At 47.3% G+C, this 22,740-nt stretch overlaps 1 protein-coding gene across 1 annotated transcript in view; it reads left to right on the forward strand.

The window, feature by feature from the left end:
• myo10 (myosin X) overlaps window positions 1-22,740 on the forward strand; it is an 81,349-nt gene that overhangs the window by 48,606 nt on the left and 10,003 nt on the right. Inside the window, 20 exon segments of the mRNA XM_047026764.1 lie at window positions 5,116-5,250; window positions 5,563-5,687; window positions 6,107-6,120; window positions 6,513-6,597; window positions 7,092-7,195; window positions 7,644-7,773; window positions 8,900-9,018; window positions 9,502-9,648; window positions 9,859-9,959; window positions 10,052-10,118; window positions 10,485-10,577; window positions 11,270-11,338; window positions 11,580-11,662; window positions 11,986-12,094; window positions 12,210-12,290; window positions 18,507-18,631; window positions 18,829-18,946; window positions 21,780-21,886; window positions 21,999-22,223; window positions 22,459-22,498. Coding sequence (XP_046882720.1) covers window positions 5,116-5,250; window positions 5,563-5,687; window positions 6,107-6,120; window positions 6,513-6,597; window positions 7,092-7,195; window positions 7,644-7,773; window positions 8,900-9,018; window positions 9,502-9,648; window positions 9,859-9,959; window positions 10,052-10,118; window positions 10,485-10,577; window positions 11,270-11,338; window positions 11,580-11,662; window positions 11,986-12,094; window positions 12,210-12,290; window positions 18,507-18,631; window positions 18,829-18,946; window positions 21,780-21,886; window positions 21,999-22,223; window positions 22,459-22,498 — 2,077 coding nt within the window.

Here is a 22,740-nt window from a genome sequence, read left to right on the forward strand (position 1 = left end):
GTGGAGAGGGGCATTAAATCACCAGAGTGGCACTTTTAAGGCGAAGCAGGAAGCTTTCTCCTCGGATTTAAGGATTGTGGGTAATCAGATCCAGGCTGGGAGGGGGAAGGAGCGGAGGAGGAAGGAGGAGGGGTAATAGGGGGTCAGGCGGATCAGAATGTTGGGGGGGTGGGGGGGTGGGTGGAGGAGAGTTGGATGGAGGAGAAGGGAAACGTATAACCCGCTTGCTATGGCTTTTATAAAACACACCTGGTCATTAATGGTCGTTAATGCCATTTAGCATTTGCACCGATGCATACGCCTCCTGTACATCAGACCTCAGTGATTTTTAAAAGCAAAACCAACCCCTGTTGCTTTCTTCCATACACAATTGAGAAACACTTTATTTGAAGCAGACTCTCGTAAAAGTAATTTTTAAACGAAGCCTCGTAAATCTTTGCTCCTTCCATAGGATCATACATGAGGCTACTGTAATGCCCATTTTACACTGTCATAACCCTACAGAACACAAACTCAGTCCACATTTTTTTCTACCTCAGATAGTCACCTAATTCCTGGCTTCTGGAAGAATTCTGCTTGTCAGGAGTAGTTGTCAATCCCTCCCTCCACCCATCCCTGACCTGGGCTGTTATGAGGTCAAACTCAAGGATGCCTAGCGTCCTTCATTACGCAGGCATCTGGGGTCAAAGGTCACGTAGCACTGGAGCACTCACATACCTGAGACGGACTGCCTCTGGATCACGACGGATTAGGTCGTCTCTGCTGGTGTTCAGGAATCCAGCATGACTTTGTGTAAACACGCTCTGAGGAGAGGGGGGGGGTTGTCGGTTGTCCGGTCCGGGGGGGGGGGGGCGGAGGGGTACAGCAAACTGCGTCAAATCCGTTTGACACGGTGCACGTTGCAGTTTGGGGAGTTTGATTCGGTTAAAGGTCAGCGTTCATACATAAAAGAAAATATTTTACAAGAACTTGGAAAACTTTTTTCCGTTTAGGGAACCCTAACTTTTTTGGGGGAGAGAACGTTTATTTTATTTTTCGGAATAAACAAAGTATCTTTGTGTTTCTTTCCCACGACATCACAGTAGGTCAGCAGTCAATAGCACACTGTGAAGACAAGACTTTGTACTCAAAGCCAGACAGTCATCTCCCAATGCTTCCATTCCACTGCTTAAAGCAAATGAAACGCAGATCTTCTGTTTCCCTCCGAATTGCTTTCTCGTGTTTGGTTGCACGGTAACACAGTAGGAAATAGGCATTCCTCTCAAATTAACCTCTCTCACAAACCATGTCCGTGCGTGTCTCCAAATCATCTCGATGTGGCTCGGAGCTGGCTCTGATTTCGACTCTTAGTGAATCATGTTGGCCTGTCTGTCTCACAGCTCCTATGCAGGGCAGCCAGACACTAACTGGAGTTGGAGCTGGTTACCTCCTCGTCTCCAGAGGTAACACAAAGCAGTACAGCTAGCTACCCCGAGTACACTACAGCAGTATACAGCACACCACGTGTAATATGTAATACACAGCACAACAGCATTTAGTATGCAGTGTACAGTACACCAACTTTAATATGTAGTGTACAGTACACCAGCTTTAATATGTAATGTACAGAACAGTTTAGTTTAGTTGGTATTAGACACCACTCCAGCTTTAGTATGTAGCATGCGTAGTCCTTGTCTCCATGTCTCCTTCAGGGACGTCTGGCAGAGGTGGAGCTGTGGCAGTGCCAGCAGGGTCTGGCTCGCCCAGCGGCAGCCCCGGGCCCGAGGCCTCTCTCTCGGGCCCCTCAGGGTGTGTGATAGACTGGGAGCTGGAGAAAGGCTCCTCCCATGTGTGACAGAGTGGGTGGCAGTGCCTTGGGGTCTGAGCCAGGTCTGTACACAAAGGCGGGGTTGCTCCTAAGCCGTGTGTGTGTCCTGGCAGCCTGGCGCACTGCCACCTCTACTGGTTACAGTTTACAACTCCCCCCCTCGATTCCACCCCCTCGCTCGCTCGTCTTGGACGGTGGTCTGAATTGACTCTATTGAGATGTTCTCACCAGCGCTTTTAAACCCAGAGCATGCTCCTGTAAAAAGTTAAACGTAAAAAGTTTTTATTTATTTAATTTTTTAATGAGTCTGTTGAAATTAAGTTTTGGCTTTTGTGATAACATGCAAGGGTGTAAATGCAACTGATGTACTTCATCTCTATGAATGACTTGTATATCGGTGGTTGACATTATCTTTACTTTTCTGTGTGAATGCCCGGCATGACAATGTATCCTTTAATTATGTGGTTACAGACATAACCCTGCGACAGCTTGCGAACCACGGCATTAAAACGTCAGCCTACAGGATTTGTTCTCAGCCCATCCCGGCTGCACGCCCCAAACTGTAAACCGACATGTCATGATACATGTCTACACAGACATGCATGCACGTTTACCAAGACACCGTGAGAAAGAACAGTTTCCATATCTGCTCTCTGTCACTCTCTGTCACACACACACACACACACACATACATGAGTTGGTGTACACTGACTCCCAGCCCACACACACACAGACACACACACACTCCTGCCGCCATGCTGTTAAAGGATGTCCGACCCCTGCCTTGTTTGTGACTCAGGGTTATGAATGTTAGGGGCTGCGTGTGTGTCTGCACGGTTATTACATTTGACCTCCTTCTCTGGTAAATATTTCTGTTAAAGAACATTCCAGATGTTCCCGGTGCACCCCCTTCACACGCCTCAGGAGGCGGAGCCTAGAAGAGGAGGGGTGACAGCGCACCTCTGAGGTCATAACAGGATCTATGTTAACCTACTGTAGGGTCCCCTGTGTGATTGCGCAGCATTCAGATACACATCAAATCATTTATAGTTATACCTGTGGTAAGTAACCTATATCATAGGTTATGATATATGATATAACCTGTGGTTATGATGGTTTCTCAAATTTAGAATAGAAAATAATTGTGTGGCTGTTTTTATTAGGAGAAAAGTATTATTTTGGTTATTCAATTAATAATCTGTTACTGTTAGTTATTATTCAACCCCAATTATTCTAGAAAATTGTAACTTCTGGTTGGAGTGAATGTAGAGACCTCAAGTATCTATGGACTGTAGCTCTGAATTTAATTTTGTCTAGCACAGCAGCATTCACCTTTGGCATTGTCAGTTTTCGAGGTCTTGCCATCATATTTGAAATATTTCATATTTCAAACCAGATTTAGCATCGACACAAACAGATGTAACGTTGCCCTAGGCACTTCTCATGCCCGCTTCAAAACAGCCTCAAGGTTTCGTGTGGTGATATCCCTTCTTTCAACTCTGTGCTGGGAGACATTTCAGACCTCACTCACATGCTACGTATTTATAGTCATTAAATCAGCACCATCTCAGTCCGGATCGGTCTCTCTCAAACCCCAGTTGTCTTTTGTATGCTTCTTCTTGAACTTTGCGTCTCTCAGTTGACCCCGACAGTGCCCCAGGGGCTTCTGGGAGGAGGCCGGCAGACTGAGGCTGTTGCCGGCGGTTACGGCCCCCTTGCCCGATGTCACCAGCGAGGTCACTTCCTGTGTGGGGTTCTGGCGTTTTCCCCATAACGGCATGTTGCATGCTTTATCGGACAGCTTGAAGTGAAATGTGACAGGAAATGCAGGGAGAGAGAGAGAGGGGAAGACATGAATAATAGGGCCCAGGCTGGTTTCGAAACACTGCAGTAAGGCTGCAGTCTACATGGTATGCAAACTTATCTGGTGAACTCCCGGAACCAACAAGATCAGTCCCTAACTCTCCTGGAGGCTCTGGCTGCGGGTTGCCAGGTCCTTTATTTGTCTGTGACATCATCTGACACCATTTCTACTGATGTTGAGGCTTCTTTTTGTCTGTGTGTTGCCAGGTTCAGTTTATGGAGAGCTTAATCTTCCTGAAGCTCTCTATTGTTCAGACACTGGTTGTCAGGAGTGTCTCGCCCGGGAGGGTTTTTTGGGGAGCGAGTGCAGCTGTAGTCTTCAGTGGTTTGAAATGGTTCAGTGTTTGCCTCTGCATGAAAGGGTGTCAATATTGTAGGGAAGGGAAGTCCCCCATGTTGATTATTAACCTGGGTGCCCATAGTGTCTCTGGGTTGCCAGGTTCTCATTAAACACACAAAGGAGAGTGTTGGAGTGGCTCTATTAGGGTTGCAGGGGTCATGAGTCATCAGAAATTCTGCCTCGTCTTTGAAATTAGCCTTTGTGTTGTCTGTGGTGTCTGGCTTCGAAGGCAGTTTGACTTGTTAACTTTTGAAAATGCTGGGCGGAAACATAACATAGATGGACTAATGGCCAACTGCTCTCCATATATGTAAAACAACCGCTTAGCTTGCGTTTAATGCAGTGCAGCTTTTCAGTCACATTGAACTCATTCACAGTGATCTTGTATACGATCACATGATTGTTGTGCCAATATTATTGGCCAGTGTACATCTAAGCTGAAAGAGGGAAACATTGTTCATCCACAGTCTGTGGTTTAGCAAAGGGAAGATCAAGGCTACCTGACCTGAAGTTTCCAGGTAAAACCAGCTCTCTGTTCCTGGTAATGTAGCGGGTACCTGCAATATTATAAAAAGGAAAGGTTGATCTTATAAAACATTTATTTAATAATACAGTTGTTTTCCTTTTAGTTTATGACTGAATTGATTAGATGAAACCATGCGAGAAGATGAAAGGGTGTTTTGAATGTGTAACAGTCCTCTGTGTAGTATATTGTGTGAGTATTCAAAATGTGAGATATTGGACTTGTCCGTGTGTGTTGAGAGAGCGAGAGAGAGAGGGAGAGAGGGAGAGAGGGAAAGAAGGAGAGAGGGAGAGAGGGAGAGAGAGAGAATTACAGTTTAACGACCAGGGTTTTGCAGCGAGCAATACACCCCCTAGTGGTTGACAAAGCTATTGCAGATCCCCATACAGGATGGGCGGGATATTTTACCTTGAGCACACGCCAAGTCCAATCAGTCAGAAGCAATTCACTGACAGGCTGTTACCATTTGGCCTGTGTTTGGGGTACACAAGTGTAATATTTACTAACAAACCCCCGTTTCGAGATGTAAACCTAGAGGGTCGCGATAACCTCTGACCCCTGTCTCCCGCCCGGTGTTCCTAGCGGAGAGAGCGGAGCAGGGAAGACGGAGAGCACCAAGCTCATCCTCAAGTTCCTGTCGGCCATGAGCCAGCACTCCCTGGAGATCTCGTCCCGGGACAGGACGTCTCATGTGGAGGAGGCCCTTCTGGAGAGCAGGTACCTCACACAGTCACGTGTGCACATGCACACTCAGAAGCATACGTGCGTACACAGCTACACACGCACCCACGCACGTGTACGCAAACCCGCACATAAAAGCCGATCCAAGTTGAACCTTGTATCCCGTTATGTGCATGGTACAGTTTGTAGTTTTGAAGGACGGACACATTCTCTGCTTTTATATGATCATACCCACCAACCCCCCCCTCTTCCCCCCCCCCCCTTCTCTCCCCTAACCCCCTCTCTCTCTCCCCCCCTTCTCTCTCTGCCCCCATCTCTCCCCCCCCCCCCCCCCCCCCCCCCCCACAGCCCAATCATGGAGGCCTTTGGAAACGCCAAGACCGTCTACAACAACAACTCAAGTCGCTTCGGGAAGTTTGTCCAGCTGCACTTCTGTCAGAAAGGAAACATCCAGGGTGGCAGAATCGTGGATTGTATCCTTTTGCCGAAAGTTTCTGCCCACGGTGTTGACAGAACGAGTCTTCCTGGGAACTTCCTGTTCAGGTTTCTATACAGGAAACGGGAAGTGCTTCACAGGATACAGGAAGTGCTTCAAACGACTGCCAAGCGTTTGTAGTCAGTCGTGCTGTTGGCCAATTGACTGGATAAGAGGGCTTTGCATCATAGTTTATTGCTTTTATCTGGGATTTTTTCATACAGAAGAGCCTGTGTTGTAGAAGCACAATAAAATATTATTATTGTTTTTTGTTAGCCTAGTAGGTTTGGACTTGGCGTAGTAGTGAAGGATAAGGATGTCCCCTCTCTCCCTCCATCTTCCTTTTTTCCTCACACTATTTAGCATGTACTTCTCTGACTGTATTGTTGGCCTTAACTGTCCCCTCTCTGCACAAAGACCTCCTAGAGAAGGTAATTTCTTCCCCTTGTCTTTGTCTTTGTGTGTGTTTCTCTGTGTGTGTTTCTGTGTGTGGCGTCTTTGGAATAACTGAACAGTGTGTGTTTGTGTCTGTCTCTGTACGTGTGTGTCTGGTGCCTTTGTGATGCATGAACAGAGTGTGTGGGTAATTATCAGCAGGCGTGTGTGTGTGTGTGCAATTCTTAGTGTGTTCGTGTGTGTGTAATTCTCAGCGGGCGTGTGTTTGTATGTGTGTAAGTGTCTGTGGGGGTAATTATCAGCAGGTTTGTGTGTGTGTGTGTGTGTGTGCAATACTCAGTGTGTATGTGTGTGTGTAATTCTCAGCAGGTGTGTGTGTGTAATTCTCAGCAGGTGTGTGTTGACCGTTATGTCCTTTCTCTGCCAGAACCGTGTTGTCAGACAAAACCCAGGGGAGAGGAACTACCACATCTTCTATGCTCTTCTGGCTGGGACCACTGCAGAACAGAGGGGTGAGGGACACAATGACATTGGAGCAAACCAAAACTGAACAGCAGGGTGGGGAGAGAGAGACTAATGTAGGATGAAACTAGGGCTCGAAATTAATGGAATCCCATCGTCCCGTGGACAATGAAAGATGTCTGGAACATCAGACTTCAGTACTTAGTACTAACATTAAGTATTAATGGATGAAACCAACCATGCATGCAATGTAACTGAAAGACTTAAAGGAAAAACAAATCCATGAACTTCACAGTAAATATGTCTAGTGTGTAGTTACTTACATTTAGTCATTCAGCAGACGCATTTATCCAGAGCGACTTACAGTAAGTACAGGGACATTCCCCCAAGGCAAGTAGGGTGAAGTGCCTTGCCCAAGGACACAATGTCATCTGGCTCGACCAAGAATCAAACTGGCGACCTTCAGATTACTAGCCCGATTCCCTAACCACTCAGCCACTAGACTCTCTCTAATAAGACGTCTGCTGTTCCTTCTTCCCCTCAGAGGCCTTCAACTTGTCTCATCCTGACAGCTACTACTACCTGAAACAGTCCGGATGTGTAGCGGACAAGACGATCAACGACAAGGGCGCTTTTCAGGATGTACTGGTGAGCAGTTCAACTACTTTGTGTTCCGTTTCTGGATTTTGAGGGACCAATTTAAGGACTAGATTTTGGGGTGATGAAAACAATGAAACTCCTCTGAGACCCAAGGCAGGACACCTCATGTCAGGAGACCGTGTTTGTATCTTGTTACGATGTCAAGTCAGCAAATCAGCAGGTTCCACTTACATAGGCCTGGCCTCTGGATTAGGCTTGATTAGACCAGGGTTAAGATAATTACAACTAATCTGAGTCAGTATAAATTGACAGTAGATGATCCCGTTAAAGCCAAGGGGCACAGCTGGCCTGCGCTGTACATACAGGAGGGAAATCTGTCTCACACGCCATCATCGAAATTATCGACAACGCAAACAGTTTCCTTGGAGTGTTATGGTTTAATACGATTCATGTTGTATTATTAATCTTGTTTCAATGTCCCCCTCTCCCTTCCCAGAGTGCCATGCGGACGATGCAGTTCTCTGAGGAGAGCATCCGTGAGATCATGCGTCTGCTGGCAGGGGTCCTTCATGCGGGGAACATTGAGTTCATGACCGCAGGAGGGGCGCAGGTCTCCTCCAAATCAGGTTAGTTCTCCCTGGTCTCCCCCTCTTTCTGTTCTCTCTACCCTCCCCCCTCTCTCCATCCTTTGTTTTTCCCCCACTGTCTCTCCTTCCTGTCTGTCTGTCCTCTCTTCGTTCCTCCCTCTCTCCACCTTCTCTTCCATCCACCCCTCCAGGCTCTGTTTTGAAAACACAAACAAGCATTACTCCAGGCAGAATCGTCTCTCACACTTGGTATATCCCCCGACAGAGGATGTAAAGTGATGTTTGCAACAGCAGCGAGATTTCGTGTCAACATTGTAAAGCTTTACACACGAGTCGTGATCTCCCTGCCTCGGGCACCACACTGGCTGCCAGATCTCTGTCGACGAACACGTCTGTGTTGAGTTTGATTCAACCTTGGGTCTGTTAGTGGACAGACCGACTGTACACGCCAGCCAAGGACACTCTGTCCTGAAACCCCCTGGGACAGGGCTACAGGAAGTCACTGGGGGGAGGAGGGGAAGGGGCGGTGTAGACGGAGGCAGTGCCCATCTCCCCTCTGGATGTTATTACTGTTTGTTTGTGTGTGTTAGTGTGTGAGTGGGTGCATGGTTGTGAGTGTGTGTGTGTGTGTGCATGTGGTTGTGTGTTTGTGTGTGGGGTTGTGCGTGTGTGTAGAGGGGGGCTGGTGTGTATGTGGTTGTGTGTGTGTGTAGCTGGTGTGAGGTCGTTGGCAGCGTTTGGCCGCCTGAGAAAACTCTTTTCCAGCTTGAGTTTGCTGTTATCACCACAGTGGACATTCCAGTGGTATCCATTCAGCAGGGGTCAAAGGTCACCGTTCCTGTGAGGCTGGGCCACTATAATTGGCTAGGGGGCAAGGTCAGGGGCACTGTAGGAGGAAACGAACATCATGTTTTCAGACATGGAAGCACTCCACCTGATGTTAGCCCTGACAGGTCTGTTTGGATAAAGAATTAGCACTGTTGGTGTATTTGCAAGTAGTGTTTGACATGTGTTCATTTGTGTCATGGAATATATTGATCTCTACATTCATGCTTGCATACCCCCAAGATCATTTTCATTTCATCCATACAAAGAATGTGCAGGCTATCCTTAGACTGAACTGAGGTGGGAGCCGTGTTGATGACGGGTGTGTTTATGTTCACAGCTCTGAGCAGGACGTCGGACCTCCTGGGGCTGAACCCTGAGCAGCTGGCGGAGGTCCTGACCCACCGCTCCATGATCCTCAGGGGAGAGGAGATCTGCACGCCCCTCACCGTGGAGCAGGTAACCAGCCAGAGAGGGTCGCGACCCCCGGGTCAATACTGTTTAAACCCCTCGCGATGGTTAGGGCTTGTAGTGTAACTGAGTCTATGATTGTCCTTCCTGTTTGGAGGAGGGCGTGGTAACGATGAAAGAGACAGCGAACACAAGCAGAAACTGTCTTCACACACAGGTTAGCTCTGATAGCATCAGGCTAATTTTAGAGCTAGCCCCCTGGAGTGGACACTGAGCACGACAGAAAGAAAAACTGAAACAAAGAAAAATAAACAAAACATTCTTTGTCCCTTTCTTGTTATCGCTGCTTGTCGTCGTGAGTAACAAGGTTCTGGACGCCAGCTAGATTCGGCCCGAGACCCTGACCTCCTCTGTTTCCTCCTGCGTGAATTGGATTGTGTGTCTGAATGTGGCTGACTTAGTTTGGAATCTCGGAACATAGCTAGCGGGAGCTAATCAGGTCTCTGTTTGATGTCATTTCCTGTGCGCCAGGCGGTGGATTCCAGGGACTCCATGGCCATGGCACTTTACTCTCAGTGTTTCACCTGGATCATACGCAAACTCAACAACCGCATCCGGGGCAAGGAGGACTTCAAGTCGATCTGCATCCTCGACATCTTCGGATTTGAGAATTTTGAGGCAGGTGTTCCAAACATTCCAAATGCTATTGTTGCGGTGTGAAAATTTGGAGCTGGGAATTCTAAATTCCTTCATCAGGATTTTGGAATCAGTAATCAATTCGTCAATACATGTAATCTATGCATCCCATGGATTGGGTGAATTGAACGTATGTAGGGTTGATTCTGTATTGATACCCCAGTCTCAACAATTGTTGAACCTGTCCAACAGGTCAACCGCTTTGAGCAGTTCAACATCAACTATGCAAACGAGAAACTTCAGGAATACTTCAACAAGCACATCTTTTCGTTGGAGCAACTCGAATACAACAAGTACATCACATAGATGTCATTCACACATCTGCTATGATATTGATTCATGAAGGTATTGATGACCTGTGTGTTTCCTGGGTTTGCTCCTATAGGGAAGGGTTGGTATGGGACGATATCAACTGGATGGACAATGGTGAATGTCTGGACCTTATTGAGAAGGTAAGTCATGACAGGGGTTCAGATGGCAGAGCGGTTAGGGAGTTAGGCTATAAATCTGTTGGTTCGATTCCCGGCCGTGCCAAATGACGTTGTGTCCTTGGGCAAGGCACTTCACCCTACTTGCCTCAGGAAGAGTGTCCCTGTAAGTACTGTAAGTCGCTCTGGATAAGAGCGTCTGCTAAATGACTAAATGTAATGTCATGATGACACCACTGAGTCATTTCCACTGAGTGTTGCCAATCGTCAACCTCAGGACGAAACGTCATGAAAAGCATGAGCATGAAATCTTAACAAAGTGAAGCTGAAAGTATGTCAAAATCGATGAAAGTGAAATTGAAATCCTGGTGGTTGTCGTCCTGTTGACAGAAACTAGGACTCCTGGCCCTGGTCAACGAGGAGAGCCACTTTCCCAAAGCCACCGATGACACGCTCCTGGAGAAACTCCACTGCCAGCACTCTGTAAGTTAGCTCACATGCATTAGCATGCGGCGCTAGGCCTTCTATTACAAAGGTCGTAAAACACAAAGTGAAATGTTATGAAAAGTAATAGTCTGGTGTGTTTTTTTAATGATCTTTTTAAATGTACTTGGCTGATGTGAGAGGATATGCATGTCGGCAGGATTGTGGATCCACGTTGCTTTTACACAGCAGCAATGCTGCCGGCGTCAGTCTCGTCTTCAGACACGTTTTACAGATGGAACACAGAAGTAGCACTTGACTAGAATATTTACTCAAACAGGAATTTATCTACAAACCTTTACATGGTCTGGGTGTTGGGTAGATTTTTATTCTAAATTAATCCTTCCAAGAGTTAGTGATGCTGTTTCATTTTGCCTTTTTCCCCTTTCTGTGGGTTTCCCTTTGTTAATTCAGGCTATTTCGCTAGCAAAATCAGGAACCAATGAACTTTTTGCTTTTCATAGCGTTCACATTAAAAGATGGTATTTGCTGAGGGCAGACAAAGTCTGCACCTTTAATATACTTAACATCTGGTTTGATTCTGTGTTTGATATTTGGGCTAAATTAACTCCAGTCCTTTTCTTATGAAGGAATTAAATCCATCAATGTAAAAACAAAAGCTCTATTGTATTGATTGGACCCGAAAGAAAACGGCAGAATAACAGTGAGAATGTGTGTTTTCTACCTTTCAGAAAAACTCCTTTTACGTGAAGCCTCGAGTTGCAGTCCACTACTTTGGAGTGAGGCACTATGCGGGAGAGGTAAGGCCGTCAAACTGAATAGATCACCCCACGGTGTTTTTAAAGGCTGCCAGCCTTTCAATGTATTCAAAAAACAAGTTCACAAATAACGTAGTACTAACTGTATTTTCGAATGCGGTGCATCAACGGCCAAGAGAATTAAACGCATCCGCCCATGAGGAGACAGAGTGCCCGTCGGTATTCACACAGTGCGCCTCATTAGTCTGGTGTTTCTCTGGCGCCCCCCTGTGGCCGTGTGTAGGTGGTGTACGACGTGAGAGGGATGCTGGAGAAGAACAGAGACACCTTCAGGGACGATGTCCTCAATCTGCTGAGAGAGAGCAGGTGAGGGGGGGGGGGGGGGGGGGGGCATCACATCGTCCACGCGCCCACACATTCTATTAATATAGTCCCATTTTTTTCTTTCTCAACTGCGCCTGGTCAAGAACGATAACCGTGACAAATCGATGCATCAACAGGGTTGTTTTTGATGTAAATGCTCCTGTGCCAACACTGCGAGCCATTTTTGAAGCATATCAGTGCTGTTTATGTCAGTTAGGATATTTCACCTGTTTTCTTTCCTCTTCTCCTCCTCTCCCCTTATCCCCTCGTCCACTCGTCCCCTCACCTTGTGTCCTTCTCCCCTCGTCTCCTTTGCGTGCGGTCAGGCTGGACTTTGTATACGACCTGTTTGAGCATGTGTCCAGTCGCAACAACCAGGACACTCTCAAATCCAGCTCCAAGCACAAGAAGCCCACAGTCAGCTCTCAGTTCAAGGTTAGAACTCAGTCTCCTCAGATATGGATGAATATTTTGGAATAAAACATATTGTATAAATAAGGTACTATCAAAGTGTAACTGTATGTTCATGGTTGTCTTTTTTTTCTTCTAGAACTCTCTGCACTCTCTCATGGCTACACTCAGCACTTCAAACCCCTTTTTCGTGCGATGCATCAAGCCCAACACTCACAAAGTAAGGGTTTCACTCACACACACACACACACACATTCAGACAACTCATTCACACACAAACGCACACACACATAACTATAATATCTGGCCAATAAATGGCACCCATTGTATAATGTAAAAAGGTTGAGACCTCAAGTGGAAAAACAGATGAGAATTCCTGAATCCCAGATAGGATGATTCCACTCTTCTGTGAATAGCCAAACACCCTCCCTCTCTTACCACACACACCCTCCCTCTCTTACCACACACACACACTCTCTCTGTCTCTCACACACACACACATACACACACTCTCTCACACACACACACACACACACACACGTGTAGAACAGGAACAAGAAAGAGGCTAGCATTTTGCTACCCTCTGATCCCTGGTTGCCATGCAACAGGCTGATGTGAAGGGGATTGTGGGAGGTTGGTGAGCAGGGGGGTGAGCAGGGGGTGAGGTGGGGGTGAGGTGGTGGGGGCCAGTCAGAACAAAGGAAAGGTGCCAATAGCTAAACAGACAGTTGATAAACACTTCATTTATGAGGTGTTTTGAGCTTGTAGTGGATGCATTGATACTCATAGAGGCTCTAGATATATAGTCTTCTGTCTAAAGAAACAGAGGTTGCAAGTGTGTTTGCTTACCAGTGACAAGGACAGTGTGTGTGTGTGTGTGTGTGTGTGTGCCCCCCAATACAGTACATATATTTTCATGTGTGATTGTAAATTGATTTGTTCCACCAATTGTGGAATGAGTCAATCGAAACCACCAATTGTGTCTTCTGGTAGATGCGGGCATTGCTCAGCAAATGTGATCCCCTTCATGACTTCATTACAGCATGGTTGGATAACCACAGACAGGGTCAAGTCCTCTGGCTAGTGTTGAGTGATTTATTGACAGAACTATAATTAGCTCACCCCCTCATCCATGGCCTGTCTACCTCAACGAGTCAGAGTGCACAGTCAGTCAGAGTCAGTGCACAGTCAAATTGACACACTTATAAATATGTAAAACTTCAAAAAAAGAACTAATTTAACTTCTAAAACGACAAACAAGGGGTGTCCTGCTGGCTCACAGGGCCGGGGTTTGAACCCAGCTCAGGGGTTTGAACCCAGCTCAGGGGTTTGAACCCAGCTCAGGGGTTTGAACCCAGCTCAGGGGTTTGAACCCAGCTCAGGCGAGTGTCTGGTCTCTGTAAGGCCTCAGTGTTGGGAAGGTTCCGCTGCTGTAGCCCAGGACACAGACGAACACTGTCTCGTATGCTCGCGTACGCACGTGTGTGTGTTTGTGTGAGGGAGAGAGAGAGAGGGAGAGAGAGAGAGAGGGAGAGAGAGAGAGAGAGAGAGAGAGGAGAGAGAGAGAGAGAGAGAGAGAGAGAGAGAGAGAGAGAGAGAGAGAGAGAGGTAGAGAGAGAGAGTGGGAGAGAGAAAGGGAGAGCTCACACCAGGCTCCCCCAGGCTGCAGGTGGTGACTGTTTAACCACGGCTATTGTGAGGGACTCGTGTCTTGGATGGACACGTGCCCCCCACACAAAACAATGGTCTCTCGCCCCCTTCTCTCTGACCCCTTTACCACCCCCACACCCCTACACGATATACCCTCCCATACACATGCACACACACACTACCACACACACGGCCCCCCCGGGCCTTGGTCCCGGTCTGTGGGTCTTGTCGTAGCGGGGGGGACAGCTGGGCAGCAAGGGTGTTTTTATGAGGCGAAACATCTCCGTCTGTCTGGAGCGCACGTCTGATCGATGCCTAAGTAGAGGGGGACATGGGGGAGATAACTCCTGAATGGGCTTTAATTTAGTAAAGCGGGGAGGGGGGCTTGACTCGGGTGAACTGTTGTGTGAAGGGGGTGGGCATGGAGCCTTCCCCAGGGGACATGAGACGGCTGTAGCCCAACTGGGGAAGCCCTGGAGCCCCCAGAGGCGTCCAGGGAGGTGCCTGTTGGAGAGGCATCTGTGGAGGGGAGAGAGCGGGAGTGAGACAGGAAGTGAGTGGGGAGAGAGCAGGAGTGAGACAGGAAGTGAGAGGGGAGAGAGCGGGAGTGAGACAGGAAGTGAGTGGGGAGAGAGCGGGAGTGAGACAGGAAGTGAGTGGGGAGAGAGCGGGAGTAAGACAGGAAGTGAGACTGTGTGAGAGTGTGAGAGTAAGAGTGTTACTGTTTGCATGATTCTCTTAAAACGACGCACGCACACAATCAAAACCCTCCACACACACACAAACGCTCCTCCCTCACACACACACACGTGCTTACACACACTTAAACTCCCACACACTTCAACACACATTTCCTGACAGGGCCCCAAGAAGTAGTTCTTCTCAATTGGCTCTTAAGGTGTCAATGTTGATATCTGAGAGCTGGATTTTAAAAGCACCAGCTTATGTAATATCCCTGGACTTCCTTAACATCAAGTTCTCCTCCATGAGCTGGAAAGTGGTCATTTGACCTAGTCTGTGGTTCTTATAACATTAGATTGTAGGTACAGAAAGTATTCCTTCTGCTTCATCTTCATCTATTCAGCTTTTCTCTTCTTTATTGTATCCTTACTTTATCTAAATGACGACTGACATCAGAAGGAACATCATTGTCTTTGTGTTTGCAAGACAGATGCATACACACTGTCACACACACACACAAACACACTGTCACACACACACAAACACACTGTCACGCACACACAAACACACTGTCACACACACACACACACTCTTTCTTTCACACAGACGCTCGTACACACTGCCTCTCTGTCTCATAAAAGCTGTCACACCCATCATCCATGCCCTTCAATTGCTTCGCCGGTTTCCACGACAACCGTATCCCCCCGCAGTGTGCAATATGGTGTGTGTGTGTGTGTGTTCACACACGTGTGTGTTTGTAAGTAATACAACTTAATCAAAAGAGCGATGGGGCTGTTGTGACCTTGGTGTTACAGGGACAGCTCACTCTCTTCAGTTCCAATGTTTTGGGAAATGATTTCCTGTAGTTCCTATTGTTCTGTCTCCTGTTCAATCTCTTGTTCTCGCTCTTGTTCTACATCTGGTTCCATTTCAAGTTATATATGCTGTTCTATCTCTTGTTCTAGCTCTGGTTCTCCAGTTCTATTTTTCCATTTTCTGTTCTGTCTCCTGTTCCAGCCTCGGTGGCAGTTATCAGAGCTGAACCCAGTGTCTCCTCACGTTTGAAAGTAAACAGCTTCCCTCTGGACGTCTGCTGTTCTGGTCCCCAGAGCTGTCCCTCTGCACCCTCCCTTTGTCCCAGTGTAATCCAGCCCTCCACACACACACACACACACACACACACACGATGCAGAGGGCACGTGTTTGTGTTCAAGCCAGCAACACCTTCTCTTTCATACAGACATACACACTTTGTATATCTGCCTCATCCTAACACACACACACACCGCACACACACACACAACCTCCCCTCTGCATTAGGTCCCTACAAGTGGCCTGCACAAATTAGCCCCTGCATGAGACGCATCACCATGGTAACTCCCCCCCCCCCTCCCCTCCATACATAAATGGGAGAGGAGCCGGGGAGAGGGCTTTGTTCATGCTGTAGTGCTGCTGTGTGTTCTCGCGCAGTGTGTGTGTGTGTGTGTGTGAGGGAGAGAGAGAGAGAGACCGGGAAAAACCAACTGAAGAACTTCTCTGTCATTTACTTTATTTCTGACTGGACCCAGAGAGCTTGGCTCTGTTTGATACAATGAGAAGCTACGCTACTTTGCATGGTAAGATCGAATGCCTTTTGAATGGGGGAAGCGTTAGCTGGAGGCTAAGTGCGCTGTGTGCTTGTTGCATTTGTTTGCTACTCGAGGGAAGAAACTTATAGTGCTTCTATACTCTGCTGGAGGGACTGTGTTTTGGAATGGTCGGGTGCCGTTTTGTGGAAGGTGATTAGGACACATAGAACCACGTGGCTTCTTGTTATCGCTATGGATACGGAGATATTTTGTCATTTGAATTTCCTGTCTGCTTTTCTTTTTTCTTACTCCAGATGTGTTTCGGATTTCTGAGTGTTTCTTAACTATTTTGTGTTTTGATCTCGCTAATTGATCTGTCACTCAAAACACAACCTAATTATATTGTTTAACTAAATGTAAGTTCCAACCAAATGAACGCAAGGATATCCGTGCAGTGTATATGGCATGCCTAGGAATTGCCTGGAGAGGGAAACAAATGTTATTACTATTGATATATTTGACCAATATCTCTCCCCATTAGAAGGAAATATTATTACAACACTGTCCTCCTACTGATGTTATATTGATTTATTGATTTGCTGTGGCTTTGAATCCCGCTGTGATTATACTGTTGAGTCTGTGTCACAATGTATTCCCTTGAATACTCAAATGTATTTTATATGTATTTATTTAAACACAGATTCTAAAATGTTATTTTAAATTTATTTTACAAATCCATCCAGCATTGTCCAAGTGATTGCCCAGTGGTGTGTAAGAATCTATTTATTATAAGTTACATTTCCATTTCCCGAGCACTCAAAACACATCATCATCCATCAACTGAGACATTGACACACCAGAAATATCATGCCCTCAAATACCCTTGCAATCCAACATTCAGTATCAAAACACATCCTACTCTGTTTCCATTTCTCTCTCCACCCCTGTGAGAATGTTTCCTCTTTGCTAGGAATGATGGACACCTTGAATAAGGTTGCCTCTTCCTATGTTTGACTTTTCGTTCTTGGTTACCCGCCCCCATCACACCCACCATCGACACCCCCTTTTGTCTGTCTGAAAGGGCTGACCTCTGACCTTAAGTTCAGACTTGGGGTGGGAAAGACACACAGGGGTTCTCTCGGGCCATTGTGACGAGCGGTTTTTAGATCACCAATGCGTCTATCAATTCTATATGTTCCTAACTGTTCGTTCTGTGTGGCTAAGGGTTTCTGTGTATATATGCATTTTTGAATTGCCTGATTGAGAAGATCTATGGAGAAACAATGTCGCCGTGAGGAAGAAAGGGAGATATGACAGTCCTGCACAACTCCAGTTGTGCGTTTTTGTTCTCAAGCCGAAAAAAGGAAGGGAGTGGTTGTTAGCGGACTGTCCTCTCTGTCTGGCCTCATCCACAAGCAGACATATCTGATGCACAGACAAAACCAGCTCTTTGGCCACCAAGCAGTTTCTTAAATGTCAATCAATTTGCGGATGATGGAGGGAGAGAGGGAGGGAGGGCTTGTCTGTGACAACCACTATAAATCTACAAGAGAATTAGAAAGAGAAGAGCAGAGAATGAGAGAGAAGAAAAGAATGAAGAGAGAGTAATATAAAGACAGACAGGGAGAGAAAGAAAGGAGATAAATAAAGAAACCGAAAGAGGGGGAAGGACAGAGAGATGAGAGATAAAGGGAGGAATGTAGGTATTCATAAGCAGAGTTTCAGGCAGGCCTTTGGACTAAAAGGAGATAAATGAGAGAGGGGGGGGGAGAGGAGGAGAGGGGCAGGAGGAGAGAGAGAGAGGCAGGGAGAGAGAGAGACAGGGAGAGAGAGAGAGAGGCAGGGAGAGAGAGAGGCAGGGAGAGAGAGAGGCAGAGGGCATTTTCCTGTCACAGAGATGGCTTGACGAGTGACACTCAGTCCCCAGATCGTCATGCTAATGACCGGTATGCTTATGAGACGCCTCTGTGGCAGAGGGGACATTAAAGGCCACCATTCAGCCCCGGCCTCCGACGACCAGTGAATCACTTCACTTCATCTCTCCAGTGAACCAGGGCTATCAATGGGCTATCAGGAGTGATGCCCTTTCAATAAAAGAGGCATTACTGGAGGGTATCAATGCTGTCTCTTATTCGGGGGCCTCTTCTCCTGCAGGGGTTAGGGGTGAGGAGCAGCCCCGGTCAGTGGGTCGGGGGTTGAATGGGGTTCTTTAAGTAGGAAGAGATCCTCTTGGCCTTCTCCTTCCTGTTGCTTCTCTGCTTCGTGTCCCTGGGTGGACATTTGGGGTCAAAGTCAAGTTGGACAGATCCCCAATGGGAGATAGATACCGGGGGGCTGGTGGCTGAACGGTTATGGAATCGGGCTAGTTATTAGAAGGTTCCCGGTTCAATTTCCCACCGTGCTGTCCCTGCACTTACTGTAAGTCGCTCTGGATAAGAGCGTCTGCTAAATGAAGACATTTAAATGAAAGCCCGTCCGAACCAAAATGGCGCCCATCCCACAGTTTCCTAACCCCATACCTGTGTTTGCTGTGCCAGATGGCCGAGCGGTTTGATCCGACGGTGGTGCTGAACCAGCTGAGATACTCCGGGATGCTGGAGACTGTGAAGATACGACGCTCAGGGTTCCCTGTACGGAGACCCATCCAGGACTTCTGCACCAGGTCAACCACAACACAACCACAACATAGCCACAACCACAACACAACCACAACACAGCCACAACCACAACACAACCACAACAGAATCCACAACACAACCACAACAGAACCCACAACACAACCACAATAGAACCCACAACATTTGCTTTGTTAGTGTCGTATGCTAACCCCGCCCCCCTGCCCTGCCCCGCCCCCCCCAGGTACCAGGTGCTGATGAGGAGCGTGGAGGTGCATGAGGAGGACCCCAGGGGGCGCTGCACACAGCTGCTCCGCTGCTACGACAGCACCTGCTCAGAGTGGCAGCTGGGCAAGACCAAGGTGAGCAGGGGGAGGGGGTGGAGGAGGAGGAGGAGGAGGAGGAGGAGGAGGAGGAGGAGGAGGAGGGGGAGGTGGAGGGGGAGGAGGAGGAGGTGGAGGAGGAGGAGGGGGAGGAGGAGGAGGAGGAGGAGGGGGAGGAGGTGGAGGAGGAGGAGGGGGAGGAGGTGGAGGGGGAGGAGGTGGAGGGGGAGGAGGAGGTCTGGGGGGAGAGAGTTTGTCACATCAACAGTTATGTTTACATTTTATCATTGTTGTTAGGGTTGTTTAAAAATAAAGATATATAATATATATTATTAATTTTGGGGGGTCAAAAACAGAAATATGTCATCTATCTAGGAACATTATATGAAGCTATGCTCTTAAATTATTGTATTGTATTTATATTTTGTACATTTGTAACCATTTACAGTTCAGCTACTATAGTGACAGACACTGACATGACATCCTCGTACATCGGTCCACCAAATGAACAGTGCCGCTCCTGGTTCTGGCTTAGATACCAAGGTTATCGCTCCAGGTCTCAGAGGGACATGACTGCACATCGGCTGGCTTCCATGGAGATGGAATACAATTGCATTTGTGACCACTCTCTTGCCCTCGGGTCTTAATAAAAAGACATATATTCCTAGACTCTGCGGCTGTCACCTGAGGGACAGTGTGTGTGCATGTGTGTGTGTGTGTGTGTGTGTGTGTGTGTGTGTGTGTGTGTGTGTGTGTGATTCTGACTGATGGAACAGCAGAGTTCTTTGAGCGTTCGATCCTGGTGTTATCGGACTGACTTTCCATCCCTGCAGGCCACGGTCTATCACTCTGCCTACTCTATCACACATCCGACTGTGTTAGATAGAGGAGGGGACTGGTAGTGTGTGTGTCAGCGTTTGTGTGAATGCTTGTCTCGGAATGTCCTTTTGTGCTTTTGTATGTGTGTGTGTGTATGTACATGTGTCCATATGTGTGTATGTGTATATGTGTGTATGTGTATATGTGTTGTGTTTCTGTATGTGAGGATGCGTGTGCGTGTGTGTGTGTGTCTAATGGGAGATGACAGATGGACAAACAGATCACAGGACGCAGCGTGACCATGTGGCACAGCTGGAGGTGACAGCAGTGAGGGAGTGTGTGTGATCGCCTTGGCCGTGTGTGTGTGTGTGTGTGTGTACTGTTACCGTATACAGTCTGCAAGATCTGCTTGGTGACCTTGTAAGTCCATGAAAATTCAGTATATGTGCATCTATATGCACGATAATGTTTGTGTCCACGCTTCATGATTGTTTGTGTGCGTATCCGCGTGTTCGTCGTGTAGGAAATCATGTTTATCTTTCTCTCAGGGGGGCTTGCATCGATAGAGCCTCTCAGCTTCTCGCTGGTGAGATTTATGTTTGACTGTCATGCAGTGTATGGAGCATGCTAGGACCATTGTCTGCGTTTTATGGCCTCCAACTTCATTTCCTGCGGGGGACCGTGGGGTCACCCTGTGGCCTCCATTCTCCAGGGGTCACCCTCCCCACCCTCCTCACCCTCCCCACCCTCCCCACCTTCCCCACCCTCCTCATGGCCCCATTCTCAGAGCAGCGCGGCACAATCTAATCCAGGCTCAGTTTCAGCCTGTAATCACCCACACTCATTTACATGGTAATGAAGGGAAAGGAGTTATAGATCTACTTGTGTGTGTGTGTGTGTGTGCGTGTGTGTGTGTGTGTGTGTGTGTGTGTGTGAGTGTACAGAATACACATTGTGTGCCACACACATCACAAGTATGTGTGTTGTCAACTAATTACACTACTAATAAGGTCTCAAACTAAAGAAAGTGCATTTCTCATGAGAGGTACCAACTGAAACCTCATTATGGTTTCTCTTATTGAGGATAGAAGGTGGTCCACCCACCTATCAGAACGTGCCCTCTGGTTTGTGACTGAGCTGGATAAAACCAGACAGTTCACCAATACCCCTGCGACAGGGTGACATTTCCCCACAGCCCGATCAGAGACCCCATCGTCTCATCTGTAATCAGCCTAACCCCCAGGCCTAACAGTGAGGCTTGTTTCCCCTATCAATGGAAGACAGCTTGGGTCCTAAAACGGGCGTCCGTACTAAGTGCCGGTAGATGAGTCTATTCAGAATGTGATCTGCTAAATGACTCACCGGGGTGATTCATTCAACAGTCTTCATTAAAACCTCTGGTGTGTGAACAAAGGAACTGGGGGGCTGGTTTGATTAACATTCACGTTTTATTGGGAATTGTAGTTTTTTTGCGATTGGAGATGAATCTTGAACGAATCTTTAACAGTGAAACGTACTGTATATTATTTTCATCTGTTTTCTTTTATTCATAGACGCAAATAACCTTTTATGTGTTTGTCGCATCACAGTACACATAATATCAACTGTGAGCCGTATTTACTCAAGGTATTTTCTGAAGGCATTTTTCTGTTTACACAACTGCTGCTTGTGGAAATACTTTTGGTATCCTGCAAATATGGATTTTATATCCTGGATTACCAAAAGGCCCTGGAGACCTCACAAATTCAGTTTGCTTAGCTGAATCTATTTTCTACACCACTGTGTAAATATGTCCAGGTGCTCTGGTGTTTATTCTGAACCATCCCCCTTTCCTTTTCCCCTTATCCACCCGCTTTCATCCCTCCCTCTTTCTCTCCCTTCATCTCTTTTCCCCCCTTCCTCTTTACCCATCCTTACCTCCCTCTCTTCCTCCCTCTCTTTCTTTCCCTTCCACCCTCCCTCCCTTTCGTTCTTTCTCACTCCCTCCCCTTCAACCTATCTCCCTTCCCTCCCTCTCCCTCTTCCTCTCCACTTCCCTCCCTGCGTCCTGCAGGTCTTCATGAGAGAGCCTCTGGAACACAGACTGGAGAAGCAGAGGGAGGTGGAGGTTCTGAAAGCTGCTATGATCATCCAGGCCCACGTGGTGGGCTACATGGCTAGGTAATGCACAACGCAACATGCATGTAGACTGTCTACAATCTATCTATATCCTGCAATCTATCTATATCGTCTTGCGTGTATTTCCTATGAATCCGTTTATTTATCTCAACAGGAAGCAGTACAGGAGGTTACTGCAGTGCATTGTTGTCATTCAGAAGAACTACCGGGCGTTCTACTGGCGCAGGAAGTTCCTGCTGCTGCGCTGGGCGACGCTCACCTTCCAGAAACGTCTGAGGGGCCAGCAGGCTCGCAAGGTCTTCTGCCTGCTGCTGGAGGAGAGGAGGAGGAGGGAGGAGGAGGAGGAAGAGAGGAGGAGGGCGGAGGAGGAGCTGGAAAGGTGGGACGGCGTTTAGTGCTCTCCGTGTTGGTGGGGTGGGTTTTGGGTGGAGGTTTTTTCGTTAAGGTTAGCTGAGGAGTGTCGCGTTTCATATGTTGAAATGTATGTGTTTTGTTTTGATGTCTTTCCTGATTGGATGTTGTCTAAATTAGGCTTTCTACGAATACGTGAGGTGTTTCTCTATGTTTTGGGGGTGTTTTTTGTGATTGTTGAATGTGTTTCTCTTGACTTCCAGAGAGAGGCAGAGACAAGAAGCAGTGGAACTGGCTCGACAGGTATGACTGTTATCACTCTGCATGCAGTGCATTTTAATATAGCTAGTTTGATAGCTTCATTCATCAGTTTAGCATTACAAAAAGACAATTCCTCTTCCTTGTGAGTCACGATCTGTGAAGATGTTTCTACTCGTCGGCACTTTGTTGGTTTAAAATGTGTTTATCCAATAAACTTTTCTATCGTCTATTCTATATGAAACAAACAGTGATTGGTTGACGGTTGGATTGATGAATGCCTTCCT

This window comes from Hypomesus transpacificus, chromosome 10 (genome assembly GCF_021917145.1).
Source record: "Hypomesus transpacificus isolate Combined female chromosome 10, fHypTra1, whole genome shotgun sequence".
In the NCBI taxonomy this organism is placed as follows: domain Eukaryota; kingdom Metazoa; phylum Chordata; class Actinopteri; order Osmeriformes; family Osmeridae; genus Hypomesus; species Hypomesus transpacificus.